General features: G+C 42.1%; 2 protein-coding genes across 11 annotated transcripts; one reads left to right on the top strand and one right to left on the bottom strand.

Annotated features, from left to right (window-relative positions):
• Positions 1-191: 191 nt before the first annotated feature.
• Positions 192-22,447, top strand: ift88 (intraflagellar transport 88 homolog). Of its 10 annotated transcripts, none has more exons than XM_064944258.1 (28): positions 192-296; positions 624-717; positions 839-901; positions 1,011-1,070; positions 1,540-1,593; positions 1,731-1,794; positions 5,780-5,849; positions 5,959-6,049; positions 6,161-6,265; positions 6,406-6,508; positions 6,585-6,931; positions 7,088-7,158; positions 7,257-7,343; positions 7,446-7,545; positions 7,882-7,968; positions 8,105-8,291; positions 8,418-8,526; positions 8,631-8,781; positions 11,406-11,521; positions 11,706-11,758; positions 14,550-14,615; positions 14,727-14,833; positions 15,259-15,322; positions 15,671-15,715; positions 16,930-16,947; positions 17,145-17,192; positions 18,210-18,323; positions 21,912-22,447. In XM_064944258.1, the coding sequence occupies exons 2-28, from the start codon at positions 637-639 to the stop codon at positions 22,031-22,033; spliced, it is 2,583 nt and encodes an 860-aa protein (XP_064800330.1). In that variant the 5' UTR covers positions 192-296; positions 624-636; the 3' UTR covers positions 22,034-22,447. The 10 variants fall into 10 exon arrangements, with proteins under 10 accessions (XP_064800330.1, XP_064800328.1, XP_064800329.1 ...); XM_064944256.1 differs by having other exon boundaries at positions 7,446-7,551; XM_064944257.1 differs by having other exon boundaries at positions 192-303; positions 7,446-7,551.
• A 285-nt stretch (positions 22,448-22,732) lies between these two features.
• On the bottom strand, positions 22,733-25,996 carry eef1akmt1 (EEF1A lysine methyltransferase 1). Its single transcript, XM_064944266.1, has 4 exons — positions 25,496-25,996; positions 25,290-25,372; positions 24,895-25,184; positions 22,733-24,733 (listed from the first exon to the last, which is right to left on the bottom strand). Exons 1-4 carry the CDS (start codon positions 25,640-25,642, stop codon positions 24,603-24,605), a joined length of 651 nt encoding a protein of 216 aa, XP_064800338.1. The 5' UTR covers positions 25,643-25,996; the 3' UTR covers positions 22,733-24,602.
• Between the last annotated feature and the right edge of the window lie 329 nt (positions 25,997-26,325).

Raw genomic sequence — 26,325 nt, 5'->3', positions numbered from 1 at the left:
GAGAACATTTTATTTTTTGTTGTTGTATGAAACGGGTGTCGCAGCTTCCTCACGTACTGTATCCTAGCAACGGAATTGGGCGCCCTTATCCAATTGTATTGCGCAAAACCAAACCCTTCTATGATTGACGTACATTGAAAGCAATCGAGGCTTTAAAACCAATTCAATACCGCCCATATAGCTTTGCATTGTGGGATCGGAACACTCAAAAATTACTACTGTCCGAGCAATATATTATCAATATATTATCTAGTTAGAGAAGACCGCATCTACTCCATTCCATAGAAGTGTTAGCCGTAAGTAGTCAGTATCCATTCGTAATTTTACTTTTTTTTTGTAGCTAACGTTAGTGTTAATGAGCTAGCAGCTTAGCTAGTTACATTAGCTAATGTAATGCTATTTATTTATTTTTTGCTAATGTAATGCTAATGAACTGCCCAACATGTAGCTAGCTAGGCTAGCTAGTTTGCTTAGTGAGTCAATGACATTCGGATTCTTTGTAGCGAATGTCTCTCTGTCTATGCTCATGCGTACTATAGCAGTAGCAAGACACTCAAGGTGTGCTTTGATGCAATTCATCAAATCTAAAACCTGTGTTGTTGTCCTCCTCCTGGGCCTAACAGAATCACAGAGGAGATGGAACATGTACATCTTGCTGCTGAGGAAGATGACCTGTACTCTGGCTACAACGACTACAATCCAACATTTGATTCAGAGGTAGCTATAGCAAGCCTAGTGTTTTCTTTTGAATTAGAGTACTACCTCATCTTCACTTTTGTTTCATACTGAATTTGTGATTATTTATAGTGTTGTTGAATTCATGTCTTGTGTTTAACAGGAGCTTGACAATGATGCTGGTTTTCAGCAAGCAGTCAGGACAAGCCATGGGAGAAGGCCCCCCGTAAGTGTTATAACAGTGTTTTGACAGTTAGTCAAGATATGGCATAATTAAAGCAATGTGCTAATGACAACTGAATCGGGTTATACATTCTTTGTGTTAATTTTCTAAGATGACTGCCAAGTTTCCTGGCACTGCCATTGGAGGACGGGCTTTGGGGACCTCTTTTGGAGTAAGTCTATGGATTGTGTAAGATTTGGTTTACTTGTTACATGTTGATTGTAAATCAATGTTTCAATGATGGGTAGGCTATAAAGTAGGGTTGAGAAGGAACTACTGTAAGTGTTACTGTTGTTCTAAGTATGAGATGCAAACAAATTGTTCAGAGTGAGGAAGAGGCACATAGCCAATGATAATTCAGAAGATATAGCTTAGAGTATTGCATTTGAGCATGTTTGATATTTGACACTCAGGTAGAGAGCAGTTTTGGCTGTGAGAGCAGGCTTCTGAAGGTGAGAGAGCAGCCATGGCATACTTGGTAGCAAGTTATGTGAACATTTTCAAGAGAGGAGAATAGAACCCTTGTCTAAAAAATCTATATGATAATATAGTATTGACTGAATCAGTTGATGGTGTTTTATCTGTTCAAGGCCTCATTGATGTTTAAAAAAATGTGTGAATTAAAATGCTGTGACTTGCAGTCTAGGATGCCCATGGCCTCATCTATGGGCAGACCCATGACTGGAGCTGTACAGGTGAGAGCATCAATACTGATCAGTTTCTCTAGTTGTCCTGTTGGAGTCTTACCCAGTACTATGTAGCGAAAGATTATGCTCAATAACATGGAAATCTGATGTATGTGCTGAACTGTGGGTGTCATTTGTTGTGACAGGATGGAGCAGCTAGGCCTATGACTGCAGTCAGAGCAGCAGGCTACTCTTCAGCCATGACCAGAGGTGAGCTTACTGGGGAGGGCAGGAGGGAGGGAGAGGGTTGTGGTGGTCTCATACACTCACAATAGACTGAAGTATGCAGAGATTTTCAGGGATTTTTCTGCCATTGTAATCCTTGGGCGAGCTGCCTAAACATTTATTTCAGTCTACTAAGTCTAAACATTGGAAATGTTTTTATACAGTTGAAGTCGGAAGTTTACATACACTTAGGTTGGAGTCATTAAAACTTGTTTTTCAACCACTCCGCAAATATCTTGTTAACAAACTATAGTTTTGGCAAGTCGGTTAGGACATCTACTGTGTGCATGACACAAGTAATTTTTCCAACAATTGTTTACAGACAGATTATTTAACTTATTGTATCACAATTCTAATTCAAGTGGGTCAGAGGTTTACATACACTTAAGTTGACTGTGCCTCTAAACAGCTTGGAAAATTCCAGAAAATTATGTAATGGCTTTAGAAGCTTCTGATAGGCTAATTGACATCATTTGAGTCAGTTGGAGGTGTACCTGTGGATTAATTTCAAGGCCTACCTTCAAACTCAGTGCCTCTTTGCTTGACATCATGGGAAAATCAAAAGAAATCAGTCAAGACCTCAGAAAAACAGTTGTAGACCTCCACAAGTCTGGTTCATCCTTAGGAGCAATTTCCACATGCCTGAAGGTACCATGTTCATCTGTACAAACAATAGTACGCAAGTATAAACACCATGGGACCACGCAGCTGTCAGACCGCTCAGGAAGGAGACGTGTTCTGTCTCCTAGAGATGAACGTACTTTGGTGCGAAAAGTGCAAAACAATCCCAGAACAGCAGCAAAGGACCTTGTGAAGATGCTGGAGGAAACTGGTACAAAAGTATCTACAGTGGGGCAAAAAAGTATTTAGTCAGCCACCAATTGTGCAAGTTCTCCCACTTAAAAAGATGAGAGGCCTGTAATTTTCATCATAGGTACACTTCAACTATGACAGACAAAATGAGAGAAAAAAATCACATTTGTAGGATTTTTAATGAATTTATTTGCAAATTATGGTTGAAAATAAGTATTTGGTTACCTACAAACAAGCAAGATTTCTGGCGCTCACAGACCTGTAACTTCTTCTTTAAGAGGCTCCTCTGTCCTCGACTTGTTTCCTGTATTAATGGCACCTGTTTGAACTTGTTATCAGTATAAAATACACCTGTCCACAACCTCAAACAGTCACACTCCAAACTCCACTATGGCCAAGACCAAAGAGCTGTCAAAGGACACCAGAAACAAAATTGTAGACCTGCACCAGGCTGGGAAGACTGAATCTGTAATAGGTAAGCAGCTTGGTTTGAAGAAATCAACTGTGGGAGCAATTATTAGGAAATGGAAGACATACAAGACCACTGATAATCTCCCTCGATCTGGGGCTCCACACAAGATCTCACCCGTGGGGTCAAAATGATCACAAGAACGGTGAGCAAAAATCCCAGAACCCCACGGGGGGACCTAGTGAATGACCTGCAGAGAGCTGGGACCAAAGTAACAAAGCCTACCATCAGTAACACACTACGCCGCCAGGGACTCAAATCCTGCAGTGCCAGATGTATCCCCCTGCTTAAGCCAGTACATGTCCAGGCCCGTCTGAAGTTTGCTAGAGAGCATTTGGATGATCCAGAAGAAGATTGGGAGAATGTCATATGATCAGATGAAACCAAAATATAACTTTTTGGTAAAAACTCAACTCGTCGTGTTTGGAGGGCAAAGAATGCTGAGTTGCATCCAAAGAACACCATACCTACTGTGAAGCATGGGGGTGGAAACATCATGCTTTGGGGCTGTTTTTCTGCAAAGGGACCAGGACGACTGATCCGTGTAAAGGAAAGAATGAATGGGGCCATGTATCGTGAGATTTTGAGTGAAAACCTCCTTCCATCAGCCAGGGCATTGAAGATGAAACGTGGCTGGGTCTTTCAGCAGGACAATGATCCCAAACACACCGCCCGGGCAATGAAGGAGTGGCTTCGTAAGAAGCAGTTCAATGTCCTGGAGTGGCCTAGCCAGTCTCCAGATCTCAACCCCATATAAAATCTTTGAAGGGAGTTGAAAGTCCGTGTTGCCCAGCAACAGCCCCAAAACATCACTGCTCTAGAGGAGATCTGCATGGAGGAATAGGCCAAAATACCAGCAACAGTGTGTGAAAACCTTGTGAAGACTTACATAAAACGTTTGACCTCTGTCATTGCCAACAAAGGGTATATAACAAAGTATTGAGAAACTTTTGATATTGACCAAATACTTATTTTCCACCATAATTTGCAAATAAATTCACTAAAAATCCAACAATGTGATTTTTCTGGATTTTTTTTCTCATTTTGTCTGTCATAGTTGAAGTGTACCTATGATGAAAATTACAGGCCTCTCATCTTTTTAAGTGAGAGAACTTGCACAATTGGTGGCTGACTAAATACTTTTTTGCCCCCCTGTATATTCACAGTAAAACGAGTCCTATATCGACATAACCTGATAGGCCGCTCAGGAAGAAGGAGGAAGCCACTGCTCCAAAACCACCATTAAAAAAAGCCAGCCTACGGTTTTGCATCTGCACAGGGGGACAAAGATCGTACTTTTTTGGAGAAATGTCCTCTGGTCTGATGAAACAAAAATAGAACTGTTTGGCCATAATGACCATCGTTATGAAGCACGGGGGTGGCAGCCTTATGTTGTGGGGGTGCTTTGCTGCCGGAGGGACTGTTGCACTTCCTAAAATAGATGGCATCATGAGGTGGAAAATTATGTGGATATATTGAAGCAACATCTCAAAACATCAATCAGGAAGTTAAAGCTTGGTTGCGATTGTGTCTTCCAAATGGACAATGACCACAAGCATACTTTCAATGTTGTGGCAAAATGGCTTAAGGACAAGAAAGTAAAGGTATTGGAGTGGCCATCACAAAGCCCTGACCTCAATCCTAGAGAAGATTTGTGGGCAGAACTGAAAAAGTGTGTGCGAGCAAGGAGGCCTACAAACCTGACTCAGTTACACCAGCTCTGTCAGGAGGAATGGGCCAAAATTCACCCAACTTATTGTGGGAAGCTTGTGGAAGGCTACCCTAAACATTTGACCCAAGTTAAACAATTTAAAGGCAATGCCAATCAAATACTAATTGAGTGTATGTAAACTTCTGTGTATGTAAACCACTCTCTACTATTATTCTGATATTTCACATTCTTAAAATAAAGTGGTGATCCTAACTTTTTACTAGGATAAAATGTCAGGAATTGTGATACACCTTAGCCAAATACATTTAAACTCAGTTTATGTAAACTTCCGACTTCAATTGTATATACAGTACCAGTCAAAAGTGTGGACACACCTACTCTTTCAAAGGTTTTTCTTTATTTGTACTATTTTCTACATTGTAGAATAATAGTGAATATATCAAAACTGTGAAATAACACATATGGAATCATGTAGTAACCAAAAAAGTGTTAAACAAATCTAAATATATTTTAGATTCTTCAAAGTAGCCACGTTTGCCCTGACATCTTTGAGAACTAAGAATCGACAAAATAAAAGCTAGACAGTTGGGGAGAATGTAAAATTACAAAAACAATGAATTTAGCAGTATTAATTTTGTTGTTATGTTTAAGTAAAATAACACAGCATTATCCATGGCATAATGCATAGATTTGCAGAAAACTAGCTTTTAAACTGCAACATTTTCTCTCAGCTGCATAGCATAATACGTAGAATCGCAGGAAATTAGCTTTAAAACTCCCCAAAAAATGCTCAGCTCCATGGAGAAATTTGTCTTGAAAATACTAAAATGTCTCCACAGCGCCAAGATGAGGGCCTCTAAAATGTAGCCTCGCTGACTTCCAGCCGTGCTCATTCCTATGCCCACAACCTAAGCCCCTTTTTTGATCCAGAAAAAAAGCTGCTTGTTAAAATGAGACAGCAAGTACAGAACTTTTCATTCGCAGGTTGTTACAAAAAATGTTTCTGATATTCCCAGGGTCTACATTTGACCCACTGGGTCAGTCCAAAGGACCGGCTCCTCCACTGGAGGGCAAAAGTGAAGATACGTAAGAGTTTGTTTCTGTTTCTGCTGCTTATCCTCATTTCAATATGCAATTCTCAGGTTTTCTCCTATGATTCTGTAGGATAATGAAGGTTAGGACGATTTGTTTTCAGGCCGGATGAGAAGGTGAAGATCCTGGAGAAGAAGGTGAACGACCTGATAGAAGAGAGCTGCCTGGCACATGGCCTTGGAGACCTACAGTTGGTCAGTCTCCCCCTGCCTCTTATCTGTACTGAATAACTTACAGACATTGCACACTTAGGGATGTGTGATGCTTTACCTCTGACTGTGTGTTTTCTACCATTGTTATTACAGTCCCTTGATAGAGCCAAAGAGGCAGGGCGGAAGGAGAGAGCGCTGGTGAGACAGAGGGAGCAGTCGGGCAATGCAGACCACATCAACCTGGACCTCACATACTCTGTGAGAACAATAACAACTGTCAATAGAAATACTTTTCTGTCCACATCACTTGGACCTCACCTACTTGTGACAGACATTTATCTTTTGAGGTCAATGTTGGTCAGATGTGATTTGAGTTTATATATGTTTTTCTTTTCCAGGTCTTGTTTAACTTGGCAACTCAGTACGCCAACAATGACATGTATGCGGAGGCTCTGAACACTTACCAGGTCATCGTAAAGAACAAGATGTTCAGTAATGCAGGTGGGTGGGAGAAGGATGTCATATTTTAGATTAGCCACTGAAATGACAGTAAAACAATGTTTTACTTTCTTTCCAGGAAGGTTAAAAGTGAACATGGCCAACATCCACTTCAAGCAGAAAAACTACCCCAAGGCCATCAAGTTGTACCGCATGGCCCTGGACCAGATCTCCAACTCCCACAAGGAGATGAGGATCAAGATCATGCAGAACATCGGTGTGGTCTTCATCCGCATGGGCCAGTACTCTGACGCCATCACCTCCTTTGAACACATCATGAGCGAGTGCCCCAATATTAAGACCGGCTTTAACCTGATCCTGTGTTACTACGCCATCGGAGACCGAGAGAGGATGAAGAAGGCCTTTCAGAAACTCATCTGTGTTCCTCTGGGGATCGACGAGGAGGACAAGTACATCCCACCCAACGTGAGCACTTCTATTCTGTTCTCAAACTTAACATAGTCAGCACAGTGAACTCCTTAGCAGAGCACTCTTCAGAACATGGAAAGTTTTAGGCTTTATTGTAGTAGCACTTACTCCATGTTATGTTTCACAAGTCATCCACATTAGTTCTGTTTTCAGGATGACACCCATGCCAACCTGGTTATTGAAGCCATCAAGAACGACAAACTTCACCAGATGGAGAGAGAACGGTAACTGTTTTATCTGTACATTATACAAAACATCACTGTTCAGCGTTTTCACATCTGTACATGTTTGTGCCCGCTGGAACCTGTTCTCTTGACTGCAGTAAAGCCCTGGCTGAGAAATTCATCATGACATCAGCCAAACTCATCGCCCCAGCCATCGAGGCGACATTCGCCGCCGGATTTGACTGGTGTGTTTTTCCAAACCTGAACACCAGAGGGCGATACAGGGTAAATGTGGGCTGGAGTCCCCCAAGGCAAGTAATGGTAATACTGTGTGGTTGTTTCTGTAGGTGTGTGGACATGGTGAAGAGTTCCCAGTACGTAGAACTGGCCAACGACCTAGAAATCAACAAAGCCATCACCTACCTGAGACAGAGGGACTTCAACCAGGTTGGTGTGAGTGTGTCACCGAGTCTAAACAGTCACCTGTACCACATGAGGAAAAGTATGTATTTTTTCCTTTTCACTCCATTATGTGTGTACATCTCTGCTATATTGTCTGCCTATGTATCAGATTCTCCATTCAGCGGTTTACTTTCACCACAGCTTTTCTCTTCTTCACTCTCTCCATTTTGTTTGTTTTACTTTTCTCCATCTGCATGGCTCTTAAGCTCGAGGTATGTGGTCTGCTCTTTCGTTTGTATGTGTAATGTGTGTGTGTGTGTGTGTGTACAATTTGAGCGTGTCATGTTATAATGATGCTAAGTGATGGGGTTCCTTCAACAGGCTGTGGAGACTCTGAAGACGTTTGAGAAGAAAGACAGCAGAGTGAAGAGTGCTGCAGCCACTAACCTCTCCTTCCTCTACTTCCTGGTAAGACACTCTCTTTCTGATTTAATGATATTATATAGTCATATTAGGGAGATCCTCCTTTGTTCAATCACATTAGCATACTTCCTTGAACTGTATGGCGTATCTCTCTTGGTGCGATGACCTGTGACCCCATCAGGAGAAAGACTATGACCAGGCTGACCGCTATGCCGACCTGGCCATGACAGCCGACCGCTACAACCCAGCGGCGCTCATCAACAAGGGCAACACAGTGTTTGTGAAGAAGGACTATGAGAAGGCTGCAGAGTTCTACAAGGAGGCTCTTCGGAACGACTCGTCCTGCACTGAGGCCCTATATAACTTAGGTAAACTTAACCGTCAGAGCTTAATTCAGCAAGATCATTGTTGGGAGCTCAGGGATCTGTCTACTCTGCTGTTATTAATCATGTACAGTAGTCTTCCTATTCTCACAGTATGTCCTTTTTCCTTAGGTCTTACCTATAAGCGTCTGGGGCGTCTGGAGGAGTCTCTGGACTGTTTCCTGAAGCTCCACGCCATCCTGAGGAACAGCGCCCAGGTCATGTGGCAGCTAGCCAACCTGTATCCTCACAGAATACTGGGTCATTAATCTTTGCTTAAAAACAATGTTCTTATAGGAGCACTTGTCTACAACTTAGAAAGTGTGATCCTTGACTGAAGCTCAGCTTTGAGATGTTGGAGGATCCTCACCAGGCCATAGAGTGGTTGATGCAACTGATCACTGTGACACCCACAGACCCCCAGGTGTTGGCCAAACTGGGAGAGCTCTACGACAGTGAGGGAGACAAGTCTCAGGCATTCCAGTACTACCAAGAGGTCAGTCATTCCCAACACACCACCGATCTATCTATCTATCAAGAGAATCCTAGTGTCATTATGTTTCTGTCAGTTGTGTTAATGTATCTAACTGTATGGATTCAAACACTAGTAGATGTGAGTAGTATATGGTATTGAATCAAAGTTAGAGTGCAAATCAAGTCTTATTTGTTATGTGCTTGATATGCAACAGATGTAGACTATTAGTGAAATGCTTACTTATGGGTCCATTTCCAGCAATGCAGTTAAAAATAAGATGCATAAATAGTGACACAAGGAATAAATACACAGTGAATAACAAATAAAAATGAGTAAAAATAGCATGGCTATATACAGGGAGTACCAGTACCGAGTCAATGTGCAGGAGTACGAGGTAATTGAGGTAGCTATGTACTGTACATATAAACTACCGTTCAAAAGTTTGGGATCACTTAGAAATGTTCTTGTTTTTGAATGAAATGCACACCTTTGTCCATTTTAAAATAACATAAAATTGATCAGAAATAGATAGAAAACAAATGACTATTGTAGCTGGAAACGGCCTATTTGTTTTATTTAAATGGAATATCTACATAGGCCCATTATCAGCAACGCTATGTACTACTCCCTTCACAGAACAGCGCAAGAGTGTCTAGTTTGAGAAACAGACGCCTCACAAGTCCTCAACTGGCAGCTTCATTAAATAGTACTCGCAAAACACCAGTCTCAACATCAACAGTGAAGAGGCGACTCCCGGGATGCTGGCCTTCTAGGCAGAGTTGCAAAGAAAAAGCCACATCTCAGACTGGCGAATAAAAATAATAGATTAAGATGGGCAAAAGAACACAGACACCGCCCCCAGGTGGTGAGGGTAGGTAACAACATCTCCACCCCGCTGATCCTCAACACTGGGACCCCACAAGGGTGCGTTCTGAGCCCTCTCCTGTACTCCCTGTTCACCCACGACTGCGTAGCCGTTCACGTAAAGACGTCCTCGATGGCAGGCCAAACTGGGGCCAAACATAAATAATAGTTTGTAGGTCAAACCGTTCGGACTCTACAGACGTTTTTGTGAGAAGACCGATGTCTCATGGTCTGACAAACACCACTCTAGCTCTGCCACCTTTCACCGCAGATGGGATTTCTCATGGTCTGACAAACACCACTATAGCTCTGCCACCTTTCACCGCAGATGGGATTTCTCATGGTCTGACAAACACCGCTCTAGCTCTGCCACCTTTCACCGCAGATGCGGTAGATTGAGACGTGTCCAATGCAACAACAAAAAACATACCTCTAGCTTAAACTGACAGATTTTGATGGATTTTCTTATGTTACTTAGATTGACGCACTGGTGCTTCAGTCGACTCAAGGGTGTTAAGAAATTAAACTTGAAACGTGATAACTAGTCATATAATCTAGTATCCTTAACTAGCATTGAAAAAGTTAATTCATTCTTCTCTACCTAATAAAAAATCTCTCTTCCCATCTTCTGAATCACGATTGTAACGTCAGTACAGTAGCCTATGCTCTGGATTGGTGAGGGGCAGGTAGCCTAAACGCGCGCACACACTGGCAAAGATTTTCATCTTGCAGGCAGACACTGGAATATGTTTGAGTGAGAGTGCGAGCTTTGCATAGGCGCTTTTTCTTTTTTTTTGACTAAAAAAAATGCCTGGAATGTAACATTTTATTAACCGGTTTCCATGCTTTTAAAATAAGATCTGTTTCGGAACCATATGGATCACTTTTGTTCCAGATTTTGTTTCTGTTCCTCGAAAAAAATAGTATTTATTTTGCAGTTCTGTTCCCTGAACCGGTCCCTGGTATTGACGCTTTGCCTGCTTGATGGTTCTTCGGGGGGGGGTGTAGCGGGATTTCTTGTAAGCCTCCAGATTAGTGTCCCGCTCCTTGTGGATGTTGCCTGTAATCCATGGCTTCTGGTTGGGATATATACATACGTCACTGTGGGGACTCCTCAATGCCATTGGAGTCTCAGAACATATTCCAGTCTGTGCTTGCAAAACAGTCCTGTAGTTTAGCATCCGCTTCATCGGACCACTTCCGAAATGAGCGTGTAAATGGTACTTCCTATTTGAGGTTTTGCTTGTAAGCAGAAATCAGGAGGACAGAGTTATGGTCAGATTAGCCAAATGGAGGGTGAGGGAGAGCATTGTATGCATCTCTGTGTGTGGAATAAAGGTGATCTAGAGTGTTTATTATTATTTGTCTGTCCCCGTCTTCTAGTTGCACAGGTGACATGCTGGTAGAAATAAGGCGAAACGGATTTCACTTTTACCTGAGTGAAAATCACAGGCCGCTAGCGCTGCCTCTGGATTAGCATTTTCTTGATGGCTTATCGCTGGATGAGTAGTATGTCCTGTGCGGTCGAGTCATTGAAGTAAAACACTTAATCCAAGTCGAGGTTAGTGATCGCTGTTCTGATGTCCAGAAGCTCTTTTTGGTCATTGGAAACTATGGCTGAATAGTTATGTACCAAAAAAGTTTTCAGCGCAAGAACATACGAAATAGCATAATTGGGCTGGAGCTTGTAAAATGGAAGCTATACATGCCAGTGCCATTGTGTCCCAAAAATAAGTTGACTTTGTGCTAAATCTGAACATTCTCAATGGTCCCTTGTTCAGTCCTTCAGATATTTCCCCTCCAACATTGACGTTATTGAGTGGCTGGGGGCCTACTACATTGACACTCAGTTCTGTGAGAAGGCCATCCAGTACTTTGAGAGAGCCACACTAATCCAGTAAGTCTCTAGTCCTCATCTCACATTAATATCAATATGTATGAGTCTTGAGTTTTACATCATAATGTGTGTAACAAGTAATGTTCTTTGAGCCTCTATTCCGTCACTTCCACCCAATAGCCTAGGGACTCTGTTATGTTGTATCATGCCCCTGCAGTATTGATAACTTGTCATGTGGTTTCAGGCCAACTCAGGTGAAATGGCAGCTTATGGTGGCCAGCTGCTACAGAAGAAGTGGTGAGTTTATCATCCACCTCAATTTTGGCTAATGATGACTGATTGATTTTATTGTCCAAATGATTTGGTCCTCACCTTTTATAGTGTCATGACATGACTTATATTAATCTAATGACTGTTATGCATCGATTCAACTAACTATGTTTAATTGTTACTCGATTCAATTAATCATGGAACAATTTACTCATTAGTATTTTGGGGCACCACGGAAGAAGTTGTTTAATGAGATACCATCTCCCAAAATTAAACTCTAGATGATATATAAGATATCTATCGATAACAGTCATTTATTAATCATTACCTCATATCAGTCTCATAATTCTGAACGTCGCATACTCCTTGCATCTGCACAAACCCACATCTTTACTGATAATTCCATACCACACAAATTGATGTAATTGTTTATTTACTAACTAACTAAATGATAACACAGGACACACACACACACAGTATAGGTTATTGATTAGAAACTTAATGCGATGAAAACAGGTCCCTAGTGGACTAACGACAACATGACTGCTTGTTTATCAAAAGAGGAAAGAGAAGAAAGGGAGACAACACTTATACACTTGTAACTATGCTCATAGTAATCCTAATACTTTGCCCCGAACCACTGCCCGTTTGGTGTAAGCAATAATGAATGTATTTACGTGTTAACCTCTTACACTTATGGTGGCGCTATTTCATTTTTGGAAGAAAAACGTTCCCGTTTTAAACAAGATATTTTGTCACAAAAAGATGCTCGACTATGCATATAATTGCTACTGTTCGAAAGAAAACACTCTGACGTGTCCAGAAATACAAATATCTTCTCTGTGCGTGCCCTTTAACGTGAGCTTCAGGCAAAACCAAGATGACTTGGCATCCAGGAAATGACAAGGATTTTTGAGGCTCTGTCTTTCATGATCTCCTTATATGGCTGTGAACGCAAGAGGAATGAGTCTGCCCTTTCTGTCGTTTCCCCAAGGTGTCTGCAGCATTGTGACGTATTTGTAGGCAGATCGTTGGAAGATTGACCATAAGAGACCACATTTACCACGTGTCCGCACGGTGTCCTGCGCCGAAATTGGTGCGCAAAAGTCACCTGCCAGTATTTTTCCATGGGGCACAGAGAGAGAAGCAAGCTTCCAAGAACTGCATGTCAATGAAGAGATATGTGAAAAAACACCTTGAGGATTGATTCCAAACAACGTTTGCCATGTTTCGGTCGATATTATGTAGTTAATCCGGAAAAAGTTTCACGTTGTAGGTGACTGCATTTTCGGTTCGTTTCGGTAGCCAGGCGCAATGTAGAAAACGGAACGATTTCTCCTACACACAGACGCTTTCAGGAAACACTGCGCATTTGGTATGTGGCTGGGAGTCTCCTCATTGAAAACATCAGAAGCTCTTCAAAGGTAAATGATTTTATTTATTTGGTTATCTGGCTTTTGTGAAAATGTTGCGTGCTACATGCTACACAAAATGCTATGCTAGCTTTGCATACTCTTACACAAATTAGTCAATTTCTATGGTTCAAAAGCATATTTTGAAAATCTGAGATGACAGTGTTGTTAAGAAAAGGCTAAGCTTGAGAGTAAACGCATTATTTTAATTTTATTTGCGATTTTCAGAAATCGTTAACGTTGCGTTATGCTAATGAGCCTGAGGCTTAGTCACAATCCCGGATCCGGGATGGGGAGTTTCAAGAGGTTAAATGTCTTCCTTCATCGTGTATCTCTGTTGAACCCAGGCCTTTGTGAAAAGGGTTCCGTTGGGCCTTCTCCCGAGCTCAAGTGTAAGGCTCTGATTATCCACAAGAGGTCCTTCTTCTTAGTTGTCCCTGGCTTCAATGCCTTGTCCTGTAGTCTTAGGCAGAACTAACAGGATCCTTCTCCCGTCCTGGAAGAGTGGTCCTCTGAAGACCGCTAATCTGCCATGTCAATGAACCCCAGTAGGGTGATGGGAGCAGTGTAGTCAATGATGTTTTGAAGAGAGTAACAGGATGGTTCTACTTAAATTAACTTTCTTAGATGCAGTACGTAGAATAGCTACTCAGCCGTAACATTGATTGTGAGAGAGGCTGCTTTGACGTCTTCACCACGTGTTGATTTTCAGGGTTGAAACCTAAGCTGCAGCTTGAGTCCTTCTGGTATGTTAATTCTTAACTCATCCTTTACACTCTCGCACAAAGGGACACACTCTCTGAGCTCCCTCGGGCGTGGCTACTTACTGGGCAAAGTATTATCAAAAACTATGATCTTGTTAGAAAACTAAAATCACATTCCTATCTTACCAAAAATATTCTCTTCATCTGTGATATTTCCTACACAATGTCAAGTATGTAAACCAGACATACACAGTGTGAAAGCTCTTCAAGTCACAATATTTTCATTATCACTTTTTTTATAATTTTTTTTATGACATTTTTTATGACAAAATAGACATTAATTTCCCATATTCCATCTCTCATCATTCCCCACATCTGAATGTTAGAAATATTGTCCGTGTTCACTTTTGGACGTTAGAATTTTTGGGCTGCAAAATGTCTCTGGAGCAAAGATCGATTCCAATCACCACTACTGAAGACCAAAAAGAGTCATCTGCTGCATACAATTTACTATTAGTGTGAGGTGTCATCAAACCCCCACACCAATCCCTCCTTCCCTCTGTGGGTGAGAGGGGTCTGGTGGAAGGCAGTTCCATTGTAAACCTGTTCTTTGGATCCTCACAGGAGAGTCATGACAAGAGATATGAATTATTCCACGTGTAATGACCTGAACATTGCTGCTCTTTGTTCCTTCATCCTCAGGAAACTACCAGAAAGCCCTGGAGACTTACAAAGACATCCATCGGAAATTCCCGGAAAACGTTGAATGTAATCCACCCGATCCCTTCTTGTCCTCTCAGCATTACTGATCTAATGTAATGGTTTATTTAAAAAATATATATACTGATACTGACTCTTTGGGTGTTTTTTTCCCCCCAGGCCTGCGTTTCCTGGTGAGGCTGTGCACAGACATGGGGATGAAAGAGGTTCAGGACTACGCCACCAAACTGAAGAAGGTGGAGAAGATGAAAGAGATCAGAGAACAGGTACTCTATTTACTCACTACTCTCTTGTTTAAGGCTACTGACAGTGACAACAGCACCGATCTGAGGCCACTGGAGGCGTTGGCTTCATTGTGTCTTTCCTATGGAAAACAGACAGAGAATACAGACTTCTCTGTGAATCAGAAACATCTGCTCCTAAATCAGTGCTGAGATGTTCTTGGATCAGAACCGTCTTTCTAAGGAGTGACTCTAATTCCTACTCTGTTGTTAACTGGCCCAGGCTTTGCTGACATCATCATTACAGATCAACTCCAGTGTCTCTGGCTGGTTTTGCTCCCTGCAAGTGTCTTAGTTTACACCATAGAAACCAACCTAGTTAGATAAATCACTTTGTCTGTGCGGTACTCTGTATTGTTGTTTTTGTGGATATTAGATTTTAACAGACATCATTTCTCTCTCCTCTCTAGCGGGTGAAGTCGGCGAGGGAGGGCAGCGCTCGAGGCACCCGGAGAGAGGGCAGCGCCAGCAGTGGTGAGTGATGACCCTGAACACCTCTATACACCTAAACACACTCCGTCTCTGACTTCTTTTATTTAGATGGTAATAGAAATTAAGTTCACCATTATCATATCTTTACTCCTAACGGCTGTCCATGGGTGTGTCTCGACAGTGGGCACCCCAAACCTTGTCCGCACCCCGCCTAAGGCCATCGGTACGAGCCTGTAGAAGCTAGATAGCAACCTCCTAGCTCTGTACATCACCATTAGATCTCTGACCCCGAGTTCCTTTATTCTCATACTAACCCTTTCTAACTTTTGAAATTCAGTTAACCTATATAATCTCTCTGTCCTCCCCTGCTATCCATGTGTGTCTCGACAGTCTGCACTCCAGACCCTGTTCGCCACCCGCCAAAGAAGGACAGCGGTACGAGCCTTCTCTGTAGAATAGAGCTGGGTCCCGTTCCAATACTTTTATTCCAGTAGTTGTTCCATTGCTACAAGATTCTGCCTTGGCCATTGGAAAACTATTATTGCATCATATCTGTTGTAGTCATCAGCACATTAAGAGTTAGGTGTTTGCCTTCAAGTACAATTATTTGGATTATGTGGTAAGAGAGGACTGCAAACTATTCCTCCCAAAGAATATGTGAAGTTTGTGTCCATGCCCAGGCTATTATGTAGTTTCTTAGACTTGATATGCTCTGTCAGCTAATGTTATAACAGTAATGGCGTAGTTATACAGTATCCAGACCAGTATACATGCTGACATTTTTGGTGAAATAATTATGTACCATAGTACAGCTGCTTCAAACAACTCCACCTATAGCCACAGCAATCATCCATCAGCATTCGGTAGTGTAGTGTTTCCCAACCTTTTTTGAACCGTGGCATACCTTGATGGGTTATACAATTCTGATGCACACATAAGCTGAGTGTACAAAACATTATGAACACCTGCTCTTTCCATGACAGACTGATCAGGTGATCCCTTATTAATGTAAGTTGTTAATTCCACTTCAATCAGTGTAGATGAAGGGGAGGAGAAAGGTTAAAGAAGGATTTTTAAGCCTCAAGACAATTGAGACATGTATTGTGTTTGTGTGCCATTCAGATGGTGAATGGGTAAGACAAAAGATTGAAGTGCCTTTGAATGGGCTATGGTAGTAGGTGTCAGGCACACCAGTTTGTGTAAAGAACTGCAACGCTGCTGGTTTTCAACCTCACCAGTTTCCCATATGTATCAAGAATGGTCCACCACCCAAATGACATCCAGCCAACTTGACACAACTGTGTGAAGCATACTGCAAATCATCTATTTTCGGTGACAAATGTTTTTTATAGATTTAAATAGGGTTTCTTTGAAATATTTTCATACTTTTCATAGATCCTTACTCATGGTGGTTAATTTGTATGTAGCCCTTTAATAACAGCATCCAGTGATGTGGCCCCTCAAATTATACAAATGTAACAACATTCCACAGATCACGTTTATAAGCGAGTGCTCTGAAAATAATGAAGATTAGGAAACGTTTCACGACACTCCTGAGAGTTCCTAGGAACCACTGATTTACTGCACAAATGTCTGCACACACTTCGTCTTACAATTAATTTACTCTTTATTCTCTTATGGCACTTCAGAGGTGGATATCAAAGCAGGTGAGCAGGACAGTGTTTTATATTATGTGTTTGAGACAGATCACACAGACAACTCTTTACTCTCCTCTTGCCATTTTAAATGTCTTTCTTTAACTATGCTGTTCTAACTTGATCCTCAACTATCCCTGTCCTCTCTGGTCACTCTCTTTTATTGCATGCTTTCCCTTTTCTCTTTCCACGTCTTTCTTCTGGATCAGTCTCTCACCCTGAGCCTAAACACAGTCCTCTGCTGGCCCAGGGGAGAGGTATGTACTGTACTACAGAATGGAACGCTGTCTATCAATCATATTTGTCACAGTAATTTGTCAATGAAGGGTGACATTACGTTTGTTTGAGAGGTTTTACATTGTTAGAAAAAAACCCGCCACCATTTCAATATACTATTGTCAAATGACTAAACTCTCTACAGTCTAGCTTTACAATTCACTGTGTCCCAGCAGAAATCTTCTGTTAGCAGTGTATGGCCAGGAATGACTCCTTCCTGCAATTCACCCCCTCCAGAAAATGGTTGCACTAAACACATTGCAAAGAGTGAAACCCTCCCTTCTTGAATACACATCTGAGTTGTCCCTCTTTTGACCCTGTTGACTACAGAAAAATGTTTACATAGTGGTTGTTATTTAAAAACTGGAGTTGTTGTTACTTCAGCAAAGTCATCATCTACTTATGACTACTCTCACTGAGGATCCAGTATGGTTGAAAAGCATTTCACAGATACTTCCAATCTAGAGTGTAAGCTGCCCTCTTCTTGTGCAGGGAGGTCAGATCGGCCCAAAAGGCGAGAGCTGACGCTTTGACAGGGAAATGTATAGCTAGACACTCATGGTATGTGCAATACATTTTTTTATTTGGTTTTGAGGCAAAAAAAGGGATTGCTTTTCCACTGGAAATCTCACTGCATTTTTGAGGGAGGAAGGCTGGGAAGTGAGGAACAACAGAATTGGGCCTGTTTTCATGGTTGGATTTTTTTTCCATGACTACCTTGTTGCCAGATGTGGAGTGTAGTTGTCTCTTGCCGGTTCCCCACTTTTCTGGACTGCTATGCGGACCTGACATCTGAGCCTAGAGCTGTCACACACACATTCTGCCTATCTCTCTCCTTCTTTCTCTCAAACACACACAGAGGAGTGTGTTTGGTATTAACCAGCCTCTCGTTGTTACCCTCTGTTAGAGAGGGATAAACAATCACTGCTAAATGTGAACCATGCAGATACAGGGCAATGAAGGGGCTGGTCACAGGTTAATCCTGTGTCTGTTCTCAGACAGTGGACACAGCAGCCATGGCACCAGCGCCAAGGGGGAGAGGCTGAGCGCCAAGATGAGGGCACTGCCTGGCTCCAACGAACCCTACGAGGCCAGCAGCCAGCGAGACATAGGTGAGACACACACATACTCCCTCCCTCCACTTTCAACAGCTTAGACTTTCAGTGTAGGTTTTTTGTCTTCAATTGTACAACTCTATCTCAGGCCCCTGATCCATCTTAACACCTTGTGGAGAAAATCATGTTTTATTACACTTTTTATTTCATCAGGGGAGCCCATTGACACCAGAGTCTCATTTTCAATGGTGCCCTTAGGAAGAAAAATCTACACGAACATCCCATAAAGAAATGTAACAAATTCAACATTGGACTCCTAAATTACCATAGCGGCACCAGGGAATCAAGACACAGGGAGTTAAAACTGGGCCATTAAAACTGAAGGCAGATTTACCTAATTCGGTGGAGACCCGAGGAACTTCGAGTTAACCAACCCTGTGAACGAGTTTAGTAACTCATGTTTTCATACTTCAACAGTGAAGTTAGGTAAGTCGGAAGCTTGTGTTGTTGAGCTTTGTAAACAAAACAGGGAATAGTGAAGTGATCTACGGGACTTTAATGAGGACCAGCCAACCTTTTGATACAGGATGCAGTGAAGCGTATTAAAACTGTCAACTGTGATATAGCATGATGGTAGATGGCATACAAAGGTTTAAAGAGCAACTGACTTTAAAAAGCAATTCATCCCTTTGAAAATGGCCTATGTGGCATCAATAGGAGTCAAACAGTTGTTGTAGTATGAAAATGTACTATAACGTTGAATAGGATCAATTTGGTCATGAAGTCCGTCTCGTCTAAAACGGAGTTTGGAACGTCCATGCATCACAATGGTTAAATGAAGGTTGAGTTTTGACTTGACGAAGTCAATTTACCCACTGATATGGGGTGAACAGCTGCAGTGATGCGCTCCATCCAATAGTATAGACAATGAGACAGACCGACCAAGCAGCTCCGACTGTTTACATAAGACGACAGCATGTTGCACATGTTTTTCACTTAAGAAATACTGCACCAAGCACCTTTTTAGTTAAATGTAATATTGTACAACTAAAACATCCTTGGCAAAAATGTAAAAATTATAGATTTCTTGAGTTCTAAGATTAATTCTGGCTATTTTGAGGAAGTGAAATAGGCTTCTGTGTCTACAGTGTCTCATTGGGTGCAAACATCATTAACCAAATGCGGAATCGGCCAGGAAACACCTCCAAGACTGAAATCTCTTTTTTTTTAATGAGCAACAAAAAAACACACGTGACAATCGGTGTATTCTGTCGTTCTTTAAGAGTAGTTGCTGCTGCAATCTGGTAAGTGGTGTCACCATAGTCAAGAACTGGCAGGAAAGTTGACTGTACAATCTGCTTCTTGCTGTTTAGGGAGAGGCAAGATCTTTTTTTTATTTTTTAAAGAAGCCTTTGCTTTTTAACTAGCTCATCAGTATGCTTTTTAAATGTTAAATCCTTGTCAATCCAAATGCCTCGATATTTGTAGGCGGGAACCTTGTCGATGGGATAACCATTCAACAAATATATATGTAGTCCATCTGAAAATGTTTTGCGAATATGAGAGAACAACATATATTTAGTCTTGCCCACATTAAGTACAAGTTTTTAACCAACCGGGGCTTTCTGTAAGGCAGCAAAGTCAGATTGCATCTCTAACAATGCCTGGTATACAGTTGGGCCAATGTCATACATAACAGTATCGTCTGCATACAGATGAATATTACACGTTTTAACATGTCATTTTCATGATCTAAACCATTTTAACACATCTAAAACTGTGCTGTTTGCAGGTCTAAAACCAGAATGTTTTAGATTAGATTTTTTTCACCTTTATTTAACCAGGTAGGCCAGTTGAGAACAAGTTCTAAATTACAACTACGACCTGGCCAAGATAAAGCAAAGCAGTGCGACACAAACAACAACACAGAGTTACACATGGAATAAACAAACATACAGTCAATAACACAGGGTAGCGGCAGGGTAGCCTAGTGGTTAGAGCGTTGGGCTAGTAACCGAAAGGTTGCAAGTTCGAATCCCCGAGCTGACAAAGTACAAATCTGTCGTTCTGCCCCTGAACAGGCAGTTAACCCACTGTTCCTAGGCCGTCATTGAAAATAAGAGTTTGTTCTTAACTGACTTGCCTAGTAAAAAAAAGGTAAAATAAAAATATACAGTGTGTACAAATGAGCTAAGATAAGGGAGGTTAGTGGCCACAGTGGTGAAATAATTACAATTTAGCAAACAACACTGGAGTGATAGATGTGCAGAAGATGAATGTGCAAGTAGAGATACTGGGGTTTAAAGGAGCAAAAAATAACAGTACGGGATGGGGTAGTTGGATGGGCTATTTACAGATTGGCTATGTACAGGTGCAGTGATCTGTGAGCTGCTCTGACAGCTGGTGCTTAAAGTCAGTGATGGAGATATGAGACTCCAGCTTCAGTGATTTTTGCAATTCGTTCCAGTCATTGGCAGCAGAGAACTGGAAGGAAAGGCAGCTTTGGGGGTGACCAGTGAAATATACCTGCTGGAGCCTGTGCTACGGGTGGGTGCTGCTATGGTGACCAGTAAGCTGAGATAAGGTGGGGCTTTACTAGCAATTAAGAATAGTGAAAAGTTTTTAAAAGCTGAGACTTGGCCAGGGATTCTAAAACTTTGGAAAGGCAAAATAATTTGGAAATTGGATGGTAAATATGTCGGAAAGATCTCCTCCTTTTAAGATCTTAGGGATAACTGCAGAAACAATTGTAAAGTAAAAATAAATGTAGGTCAATGGTTCTGCAATAAGTGGGGCAGAGCGCTGCAGTAAAAAGGGATCAAGTGAATCAACACCTATTGATGTTTCAAAAAAATCCATCTTTAGCGAAGCACTTACTTAATTTTCATTTCAACCACTTGATTTACTATGTGATTCAGTCAGTGCATCATTCTCTCCAATCTGTTGTGAGGTGTCTAAAGGACTCCCTCTAGTGGAATGATGCATGACAGAGGCCCGGACTAAACAGACCATAGAGAGAAGCAGTATACCATCCACTGTCTATAGGCAGTGGACCATAGACCACCATCTCTACCTCTTCATCAGCACTAACACAGCTCAAATCAAATGTGCCGAATAAAATAGGTGTAGACCTTAGCGTGAAATGCTTACTTACATGCCCTTAACCAACAATTCAGTTTTACGAAAATAAGCGAATCAATTATTTACAAAATAAACTAAAGTAACAATAACGAGGTTATGTACAGGTTAGTCAAGGTAATTTGTACATGTAGGTAAGAGTAAAGTGACTATGCATAGATAATAAACAGCGAGTAGCAGCATTGTTAATGCATAATCCGGGTAGCCATTTGATGAACTGTTCAGCTGTCTTAAGGCTTGGGGTTAAGAGCTGGAGCCTTTTGGACCTAGACTTGTCATGAAGTCACTCACCCTCTCTTTCCTAACATTACTCATCAGGGGATTGGTGTTGTGTTCCCCTTACAATATTTTGAGTGTGCTGCTACGACAGCATGTTCTTTTCACTTACAGTGGTGTTCTAGTGTGGGTGTCAATGTGGAACACAGTATCTGCAGGGAGTGTAGTACACCTTTGTCCCATGTGTGCAATATAATAATGAATAGTAACCACATATGTCCCTGTGTGTAGATGCCTCCTACGTGGATCCACTGGGGGCTCCGATGGAGAGACCAAAGACTGCAGCTAAGAAGCGCAATGAAGAGGACGAGTTTGCTGATGAAGAGCTGGGAGATGACCTACTACCGGAGTAGCCAGCTGCAGTTCCCTGCTTTTCTCCTCCCCTCTTCCTTGAAGATTAAATTAGTCGGGTATTCCTAAAAAAAAAAAAAAAAGTTTATTTACAAATGGAAAATATGTGAGTGTGACTCGAGCCTCCCTTATACATTCAGACAAACCTATGGCTCAAACTGAGATGATTATTTTCCCATATGCGTGTCTGGATGCGTTTATCAACTGGAAACTTTGTGGAAATTCCATTGTCATTAACTCTATGCTACCTTTCAGGATAGTAACACAGTTTTAACACAATTTAGAGGCTCTTCATTTAAATGAATACTTTAAAGGCTACAGATGTTTATATTTTTTAGCAATGTAATATTTATTGTAATTTGCTACAGGCAAATTCTGTGTTCTGATTGAGGTAAAAAGCACATCTATCTCTCTGATTTGTCTTGAACTTTTTTCAAATGACTTGAAAATTAGAAAATGTTTTTTCACCATACATTTTACCCTTGTTAATTGTGGCTGTGTAGCACATGGGGATGTGTGAAACTTACTCCTCAGACTGGTGTCCCCACTTGGCAAGACACTTCAGGAGTGTGGTCACGTGTGCTAGCAAGGCAGAGGTTCCAAGTTCACACCAGGTATGGGCCCAATAATGAGGAAGTGGCATAGCCGCGGGAAGTAAGGTTGCTTCAACACCCCCTGAAAAAAATGAAAACTTACTTTCAAGGGTTTTTCTTTATTTGTACTATTTTCTACATTGTAGAATAATAGTGAAGACAAACTATGAAATAACACATGGAATCATGTAGTAACCAAAAAAGTGTTTAAATCAAAATATATTTTAGATTCTTCAAATAGCCACCTTTTGCCTTGGGTGAAGGCTTTGCACGCTTGGCATTCTCTCAACCAGCTTTACCTGGAATGCTTTTCCAACAGTCTTAAGAGTCCCCACATATGATGAGCACTTGTTGGTGGCTTTCCCTTCACTCTGCGGTCCGACTTATCCCGAACCATCTCAATTTGGATGAGGTCGGAGGCTTATGGTAGAGAAATTAACATCCAATTAACTGGCAACAGCTATGGTGGACATTCCTGCTGTGAGCTTGCCAATTGCACGCTCCCTCAACTTGAGACATCTGTGGCACTGTGTTGTGACAACCACATTTTAGAGTGGTCTTTTATTGTCCCCAGCACAAGGTGTATTAGTGTAATGATCATGCTCTTTAATATGCCACACCTGTCAGGTGCATGGATAATCTTGGCAAAGGAGAAATACTCACTAACAGACATGTAAACAAATTAGTGTGCATTTAAAATTAGCTTTTTGTGCATATGGAACATGTCTGGGATCTTATTTCAGCTCATGAAACATGGGACCAACACTTTACATTTTGCGTTTATATTTTTGTTCAGTATACAGTATTGTCTTCAGTACCATCAAGAAAACAAATTGGGCAACAAAAAGAAAATCGCAGCACCCCCAAACTACTTCCCGCGGCTATGGGAAGTGGTACTGCTTAGCAAGCATCACTCTGCAGCTTGCACCCTAGGAGTGGCAGAATCTCACCTGCCTGTCAGTGGGACACCCTGTCCTCAACAAAGCTGCTTGAGGTCCTTTACAGTGGTGTCATGACTCGGATCTACAGTTGCACTCAGCTCACACGGGGGTTGCTGTTGAGTGAGTTTGAAGGATCAATGTAGCACATGGGGATGTGAAACTTACTTCTCAGCCTGAGTTGTCCCCACTTGCGCCAGCAAATAGCTAGATTTGTGTGGCACCAACAGTTAAGCTGCTTCAGGAGGGTGGTCAGGTGTGCTAGCAAGGCAGAGGTCCCGAGTTTGCGCCAGATATGGTTCAAATCGGGAAGTGGTACTTGCTAAGCAAGCAGCGTGAATTCCTTTACAGATGCATTACAACACAGACCTTCACTTGAAACAGAAGAGGGGTTTGCCTGAGCGCAGGTGGATGAATTCTTGTCATAAACCTACTACTCATGCATAGAGCTATGAATCTGTGGCCATGGGGTCCACCCATGTTCCTCTGCTGGAGAAAGACTGGTTGCTGCTCTGCGCATCCTTGAGTTTGAAGAGAGCAGTCTCTGCTCCAATGACAAGAACAAACTATCCACGGGCAGCAAGGCAATAGAAAAGGGCTGTGTAAGCAGCAGTAGTTTTGAACCCAGGAGGATTTCAACACAGTAATATACTTAATTGACACTGCCGACTGCTGGTATTACATGATACTCTAAGCACGTTCCCAGGCCCTGCAAATGAAATCTTGACAGATTTTTACAGCAGTTTAGACATTTATTTGCTGTGTATATGAAATATTATTTACACTGAAGTCATATGAATACCATTATTCACTTCATAATTATGTTATGGGATAAGAAATCATTTTAAAAACAATCTCCAGAGTCTGATACCATTAGTCCCCAAAATGAAACCTTGTCTAAAAGGACAGGCAATGCAAATTGCCCAACAAGATGGGCCTTCCTTGCGACTATCACAGACATCGGTCAAGTCAGAACTGAGGCATTGATGGACGTCGGACATCAAAAGTCAATAAGGCCATACATGAAGGGTTGTAGAGTCTCAGGACATGAGGTTTGAGGGGTAGTTAGTGAAACAGCGGAACTCGTTGGCCAGGTTTTTGTTGTGTTTGGGCAGGAAGCTGCATATCTTCAGACCCATCAACTTCTCTGCATGCTCCTCCATGATGGCTCCTGATGGAGTGGTAAAGAAAACAAATGTTATTAGGAGATTTTAAAAAGCTACAAAGAGCAGCATGTCATTCTATTATGTGTAAGAATGCCCGTATTTAGTGTTGTGTGCGGTATGGAGAAGGGCACAAGCCCGAGGACAGACACGGCAATGTGAGGCTCACCTGTGCAGAGCAGCACCTTGCCCTTGGCCAGGTACTTCACAGTCTGGGCAACCTTATTGAGGCACTCCTCAGACAGGTAGGGGGGGTCAGCTAGGACAACATCGAAACTCTGTGGGGCCACATCCTCTGGGAGAGCAAGGGGCTCGTTGTAGTCATAGAAGATGAACTCTTGGCCGTAGGTGGCGAAACGGCGGTCATACTCTAGAACCACAGCCGACACACCGTCAGAGCCCTCCACCACCCCCTGCTTCAGCTTCTGGTACACACTGGGTGCACTCAGACAGGCTATCCTGGAACGTAACATCACAAGCTTTAGAAGGACAGTCTGTAGTGAATTACACCCCAGCCATGGCAGACACCCGACTGTGTAGATGCATAGTACATATCCCTCTCACCTGCCACCTTTCCCAGCTTCCTGAATAACCTCTTCAACTAGCCGTGTTGCTGTCTCATCGCTGTACCAGAATTGGCTCATACGCTGGTGGACAGATATCAAGCAATGTAAATATAGCCATAATATAGCAGAGGGAAGTGGAGGGAGAATAGCCAGTAGACCAGCTGATACGTTTAGCAGCATTATCTAGCATCACGGTCAACATACCCAGTCCTCTTCCACCGCCCCCACCGAGTACTTGTCCACCGGTGCTGTGCTCTGCACAAGCCCGTCTCTCTCCTCTCTGTAAAACTCCTGCAGGGCAGCAAGGGTGGCCGCGGACAGCTGAGGGATATCGTCGTCGCTGTCACTCATGGCTTCAAACTTGCTGGAAGGTCGATGACAACCACCTACACGTAACACAAACTGGAAAGCTGGCTAGTGAACTGCTACCGTGGCTCGTTAGCGTCAGTGTGTTACGCGCTAACAAGTTACTACTGAAAACAGCAATGCTAGCCAGTTAGCCAGAACGTGCAAGACATAAATATTTGCCTACTGTAAAATAGTGTAATACCTTTGCTGGTTTCTGAAAATAAATATTAAACTGTCGCTACTGACTAATCGCTTACAACACGTGTCAAGAAATAATAACGTACACTGCAGTTACGGTGTCCGATGAAGGACATATGGTATTCTACATGAGCGATTTTGTCTGGCTGCGCACTATTGACATGCTGTTAGCGAACGATTCGTTCTTTTTACTGACTCGAGATTCGTGATTCAATTTCCTGAGTAACTCGTTCATTGTAATCGTTCGTTTGACCTGATAGTGCTCGCTGCAATGTGTCATACACACCGAAGTATAATATAATCAATCCTACAGTAGGATTAATACACGTTCCTCCGGACCAGCTGCTCCAGAGACGTGCTCCGACTATGCTCATAGAAAAATAGATAATGAGCATAGAGAATAAAACTACATGTTTATAACTGATAATCCATCGCATGCTACAAGAATGACTGCAATTAATTGATTATTGAATGTTATGAGATGGACA

This window comes from Oncorhynchus masou, chromosome 29 (assembly GCF_036934945.1).
Source record: "Oncorhynchus masou masou isolate Uvic2021 chromosome 29, UVic_Omas_1.1, whole genome shotgun sequence".
Classification (NCBI taxonomy): Eukaryota; Metazoa; Chordata; class Actinopteri; order Salmoniformes; family Salmonidae; genus Oncorhynchus; species Oncorhynchus masou.
Note: the sequence above shows the minus strand (reverse complement) of the source record. Positions and strands in the feature narration are given on the sequence as shown.